The 6,000-nt window shown below is 28.6% G+C and overlaps 1 protein-coding gene across 1 annotated transcript; it reads left to right on the forward strand.

Annotated features, from left to right (window-relative positions):
• The first annotated feature begins 1,525 nt into the window (after positions 1-1,525).
• LOC107007877 lies at positions 1,526-4,345 on the forward strand. The gene is made up of 8 exons (XM_015206708.2): positions 1,526-1,986; positions 2,079-2,165; positions 2,246-2,518; positions 2,592-2,756; positions 2,913-2,966; positions 3,101-3,247; positions 3,559-3,783; positions 3,878-4,345. The coding sequence occupies exons 1-8, from the start codon at positions 1,813-1,815 to the stop codon at positions 4,028-4,030; spliced, it is 1,278 nt and encodes a 425-aa protein (XP_015062194.1). The 5' UTR covers positions 1,526-1,812; the 3' UTR covers positions 4,031-4,345.
• The last annotated feature ends 1,655 nt before the right edge of the window (positions 4,346-6,000 follow it).

The raw sequence follows: 6,000 nt of genomic DNA on the forward strand, positions 1-6,000 counted from the left end.
CGATTTTTTTATTGAACTACTTAGTTGGCTATTCGCTATCGATTTTGGGTCTTATTAATCTATAAAATCGAAAAGAAAATCGACAATATTTGACTGGTCCTAATATTGGCTCAACATTACATGTTTCACTGGTCCTTTGATTTAACTTGACACGAAGGCTAATATAATAATAAAATTTATACAAATTAAATTTAAAGCAATAAATATGATTAAATTAGCTCATAATATTTACTTAAATCAATGTCTCAAATTTAAAATATGATCCAAGTTAATTGTGAATTTGAGTTTGACTAAATTTCATGCGTACAAAAAAACCTGTCATCTTTTTAAGTAATATTATTTCTTTCATATCATGTTAAATGATTATCTTACTAAAATAGTTATTTTATATTGGTTGTTTACCTTAATTAATTAAGAAAATATTGATTTAAATTTTTCTATAGTATCCTTGCAATTAATTTCTTTTTGTTAATTTCTTTTTAAAAGTGTTCACATTTGTTTGTAAAAATTTCCAAGAAGTTTTTAAAGGGGAATTAATAAAATTATCTTCTTAGTTGTAATTTTTTAATATATGCATATAAAAAAATAATCAACTAATATGAAATAGAGGGTGTTTTTTTTTCATTTTTAATTTTTTCATTTTTAAAAATGAAATGTTAGGAGTGGTTACTTATATACTTTCTTTGTCCTTAATTACTTGTCTATTTTGACAAATCAAGAAAGAATACACTTTTTTTAAATTTATTATATCCTCAATTAATTATTTAAAAAATATAAAACTTTTTTAAAATCTTAATTTTTTAATTTTTTCTACTTCATAATTATTAGAAGTAAAATGATAAATTTATTATGCCAATAATTATTTTTAAAAATAGATATATCAATTTAAAAGTGAAAAAATAATTTAAATTTAATAACAAAGGAATACCTATCTTTGGATTTTGTCAAATCGAGTAATGACTAATCATACTTTACTCATTGGTACACACACAGTTTTAGCTTATACATGCAAACTTCTCTATAATAAGTCTTGTTCCATTTAATAATTTTTGCTTTTCCGATATTTGTAAATACGTAAATTTTATTTTAGACGTAATATATAAATATAACTCTTAATTTGGTTTAGCGGATAATTATGCCTTTCAATTTTGAGTGTGCACAAGTAGACATTTAAACTTGCACAAACTTGAACAAGTAGATATACTTATTCTACATGACGCAATACATGTAGGATGTCATGTTGGACACAAAATTATTGTATAGGACGAATGTATCTATTTATTTACTATTATACAAATTTAAGTGTTGTGCATTCTAAAGTTAAGGATCATAATAGTCAGGTGACGCCAAATTAGTGTCATGTTTATGTGTTGTGCCCTTGTTTTAATGCTATAAACAAAATCATTCAAAAAGTTTGTTCTTTTTTTTTATATTAAAAAAAATATTATTGAAAAAACTATTTTGGTGACCTTTTTTTTGATAATGTAAGAAGAGGACTAAAATATAAATTAGTACATGAGAGGTCCACACTCTCACACATGAAACAGTACAAGAAAAAGGACAAAGAATTGGCAGCTGTTTACTGAAACTAACTCCATTTCCCTTTTCCATACAATCTCCACCTCTTCAAATTCCATTTTACACTCTCTTCACTTTACCCCTTCAATCTTCACGAGCGTCGGCAAATTTTCTGACCCACAATACCAAAACCTGTTTTTTTTTTTAAAATCAAGATTTCACTTTTATCTTCATGGTTGAAGAATTCAAGAAACCCCACTTCATCTGAAAAAGCTTGGGGAAATAGAGTTATTAATGGATAATGTAAAAACGGAGATGTTTTGCTTGTATGTGCTGTTTATGGTGTTACTACTGTTATGTGATAGTGATGCTGCACAAGCTGAACAGGGCATGTCTCTTTCTTCCCAAAAATTTGAGATTCAAAAACATTTGAATCGTTTAAACAAACCTGCTGTCAAATCTATCAAGGTTAAATTCATATATAGTTTTTTTTTTTAGTTCTTCCAGTTTTTTTTTTCTTTTATGTATATTGATGTTTTTTTTTTTTGGATAAATAACAGAGCCCAGATGGTGATATAATCGATTGTGTTCATATATCTCACCAACCAGCTTTTGATCATCCTTTATTGAAGAATCACACCGTACAGGTAAAGATTTTTCACAAACAAAAAAGAAAATCAAATTTTGTAGTTATGTTGGTGTTAATTTTTTTTTTTTTGGGTTATAGATGATGCCAAATTATCATCCAGAAGGGCTATTTCGTGATGGGAAAATGTCTACTGCAGCAAAGAATAAGAATAATGGATCAAAATCAATTAATCAACTATGGCATTTGAATGGGAAATGCCCAGAAGGAACCATTCCAATTAGAAGAACAAAAAAAGATGACATTTTAAGAGCAAGTAATATGAAAAGTTATGGTAGGAAAACAAATTTTTCTACCATTTCTAAACCAGAGTCTGGTAGACCTGGTGGTGTTGGTAACCAAAATGGTCATCAGGTAACCTCATTTCTATCTTCATAATTCAGATTTGTGTTTATATTGAATTAATTGTTTTCCTTCTTTATTTTAGCATGCAATAGCTTATGTTGAAGGAGATGAGTATTATGGTGCAAAAGCTACTATAAATGTTTGGCAACCTAAAATTCAGCAACCCAATGAGTTTAGTTTGTCTCAGATTTGGCTTCTTGCTGGTTCTTTTGATTCAGATCTTAATAGTATTGAAGCTGGATGGCAGGTGATTAACTATTCAATTCTGGTTTTAGCAACAAAATTATTGTCATATTATGCACCCTCGTCAGATTCTCTAAAAATACGCTACTTTTGGAGAATCCGAGCAACATATTATGACTTCCTTCTTTTGGTTTTCTTGTCTTTTTGGGGTTAAAAACAGGTTAGTCCAGATTTATATGGAGATAACAATGCAAGACTTTTTACTTACTGGACTGTAAGTGAAATGTTCTTTTTTTTTTTTGGCCCCTCGAAATACAGCTAGCACTCATACTTAACTTTATACTAAAATCTGTGAATTGTGAAGTTCATATTTGATAATTGTAATGTTGTGAAAAATTATTTTTGCAGAGTGATGCTTATCAAGCCACAGGCTGCTACAACTTGCTATGTTCAGGTTTTATTCAAATCAATAATGAAATAGCAATGGGGGCCACCATTTCCCCTCTTTCTAGCTATCATGGTTCACAATATGATATAAGCATTCTTGTCTGGAAGGTAATTTAATATATGGGATTCATAAATCTACCATTGACCCCTTTTCAGTTTACTTAATTCCTATCAACAATTATACCTCATATTCTATTATTTGAATGTGTCTATTATTTGAATGTGAATGTATGATTGATTAAATTATGTGAAGACAGAGAGAATCTCTGACATTTGTTGTATGAGTCCATTGCTTATCTTTTTCACTGTCTTTGAGTTGGTGTATTCTTCTGCCATTTAATTCATAAAAATCTGTTCTTTAACATTTTTTTTTTACTGTTCTTGAAATTATTTTAAGTTTGGTTTGGCTTAATTGATAGGACCCAAAAGAGGGGAACTGGTGGATGCAATTTGGGAATGACTATGTACTGGGATATTGGCCAGGCTTTTTATTTTCATACTTAACAGACAGTGCTTCAATGATTGAATGGGGTGGGGAAGTGGTGAATTCAGAATCTGATGGTCTTCACACCACAACTCAAATGGGGAGTGGCCATTTCCCTGACGAAGGATTCGGAAAATCGAGCTATTTCAGGAATATACAGGTATAAAGTGAAGGATGATCAGTTGAACACCTTTTTCTCGATTAGAAATCTTGAACACTCTTAGTGAAAAATTCTTGACTTCGCCATTGAACAGGTAGTTGATGAATCGAATAACTTGAGAGCTCCTCAAGATCTTGGGACTTACACTGAGGATAACAATTGTTATGACGTTCAGCTAGGGAAGAATAATGACTGGGGTAACTACTTTTACTATGGTGGACCTGGTAGAAATGCTAATTGTCCATGACCACGATTCGAAAATGTTTCTTTTTCTTTGTAATCTTGACATGAATTTCTTGTATGTTCATTGTTTTACTCTTTGTAAAACTTTTGTTTTAGAGGGGGCTATAGGTTAGTTGCATCAAAAATGTGTATGCATCTTTGATCTTTAATTGTATGAAAAGTTCTTTCGCTTTTTTTTTTTCCGAAGGTGTCTGTCTCTGCATGAAAAGTTGTTGGAGATAGAATGGAGGTTGAAAATATATATGTAAACTTGTTACTGTTTGTTTGTTCCTGTCTTAGGAGCTAGCTATCAATGGAGGAGATTCATATGTTGTTGTAATTTTTGCGTTCTTTTGAAAAGATTTATAGCTTTTAGAATGAGAATCTCTTTAAGGTATAAAAGGAGATTCATAATATGATTGCATACATTGAAAGATAATTCAATCATGATTCATGATTAACATATATTGTCACTTTTTATTCCTTTTTGTTTCTGGAAATACTCTCTTTTAATACTTCCTTTTTTTTCACGTTTAAGATTGTAAATTCTCTTGTTTATATTATCTGATGATTTCTTAATCAAAGTGTAAAATAGAAAGTATCCATCAAATATAGAACAGAGTACTCTCCCTCTGTCTCTTTTTACTTGTCCACTTTTGAATGACACACCTATTAAAAAAATAATTAATGACGTAATGAGTTTATCAATTTATCCCTATTAATTATGAAGTGGATGAAAATTTTTATATTTTTCAAAGTAATTAGTTATTTAATTATGGATATAATTGGTAAAAAATATTGTTCTTTCTTAATTTATCAAAGATGAACAAGTAATTAGGAACAACTAGAAAAAGTAAATAAATAATTTGAGACTGAAGGTAGTATTAATTAGACTAGAGAATACATCGAACATTTTTTATTGGTTTTTAAAGGAATTTTTGTTGTAGACCTATAATGAAGTCACTTCCAGTAAAATTCTGCTTTGGATTTGGAGAGTTATTGGCACTTCTTTCTATGCACCTCTTTGTTGCACCTCCTTCAGTACTCCTCGATCTGTTTTAATTTATGTGATATTTTTTTATTTTTAATTGATAATAAAAATAAATATATAAGTATTTAACATTTTGTCATTATTTTTTCTTGTCAATGTTTTAAAAACTATGTTTTTTGTCAATTTATATAGCTAACTAGCTAGCTTTTGATAATACCTTCCAAATTACAAGAAATATCCACTTCATCAAATTGTGTGTGAACATTATCGCATATTCTGATCTCAACAACGACGGAAATATTCTCTCCTCATCAAATTAATTGGTGTTTTATAAAATCAAGAAGATATATATTTTAATTATAAAAAATTATCCTTGACATATTCCTTTTGATTTTAAAAAGAAAATCACAAATTAAGGATATTTTAGTTAAATCTCTTCTTAATTTTTAAGAGTAAGTTAAGTAAGGTAATTTTTTTCTCTATCTAAGCCTAATATAATTACGACTTTGTTTATTGATAGCAATTAGCAAGTAGTTAGGCGGTGAGAGGGTGCAAGCTGGCTAAACTAGTTATTACTACAATTAATAAAAAGAAGATAAAAATTAAAAATCCCATTTGAAGCATTTAATTTGTTACTACACGTCTTTTATTAGTTGATCGCTTTTTATTTTATTCTGTATAAAAAAAAAATTATAAATCAGAAGATAACTTTACTAATTCATCACTTGAAGAAACTTTTTTGAAAAAGTATACAAATAAATGTGAACACTTTTAAAAAGAATTAATTGCAAGAATAATATAAAAATATAAGTACTATTTTTTTAATTAAGTAAGCTGAGCAACTAATATGAAACAACTATTTCTAGTATAACGATCGAATAAAATGAAATACTTGAAAAACTAAGGTGCATCAAATTAATTTAACTTACTTGGAACAATTGACTTTAGGGGTTACAGGGAAAGGCTACTGCTATAACTAGAGATAATAAAAATGGTCTCATGGT

The sequence above is a fragment of the Solanum pennellii genome, chromosome 1 (genome assembly GCF_001406875.1).
Source record: "Solanum pennellii chromosome 1, SPENNV200".
In the NCBI taxonomy this organism is placed as follows: domain Eukaryota; kingdom Viridiplantae; phylum Streptophyta; class Magnoliopsida; order Solanales; family Solanaceae; genus Solanum; species Solanum pennellii.

What these genes read in the sequence shown, in the direction of transcription:
- LOC107007877 (XM_015206708.2), top strand. Translation starts at nt 1,813, where the DNA reads ATGGATAATGTAAAAACGGAGATGTTTTGCTTGTATGTGCTGTTTATG. An exon ending in CTGCTGTCAAATCTATCAAG is followed by an intron (nt 1,987 to 2,078) that starts GTTAAATTCATA and finishes GATAAATAACAG; the next exon opens with AGCCCAGATGGTGATATAAT. An exon ending in GCTATTTCAGGAATATACAG is followed by an intron (nt 3,784 to 3,877) that starts GTATAAAGTGAA and finishes GCCATTGAACAG; the next exon opens with GTAGTTGATGAATCGAATAA.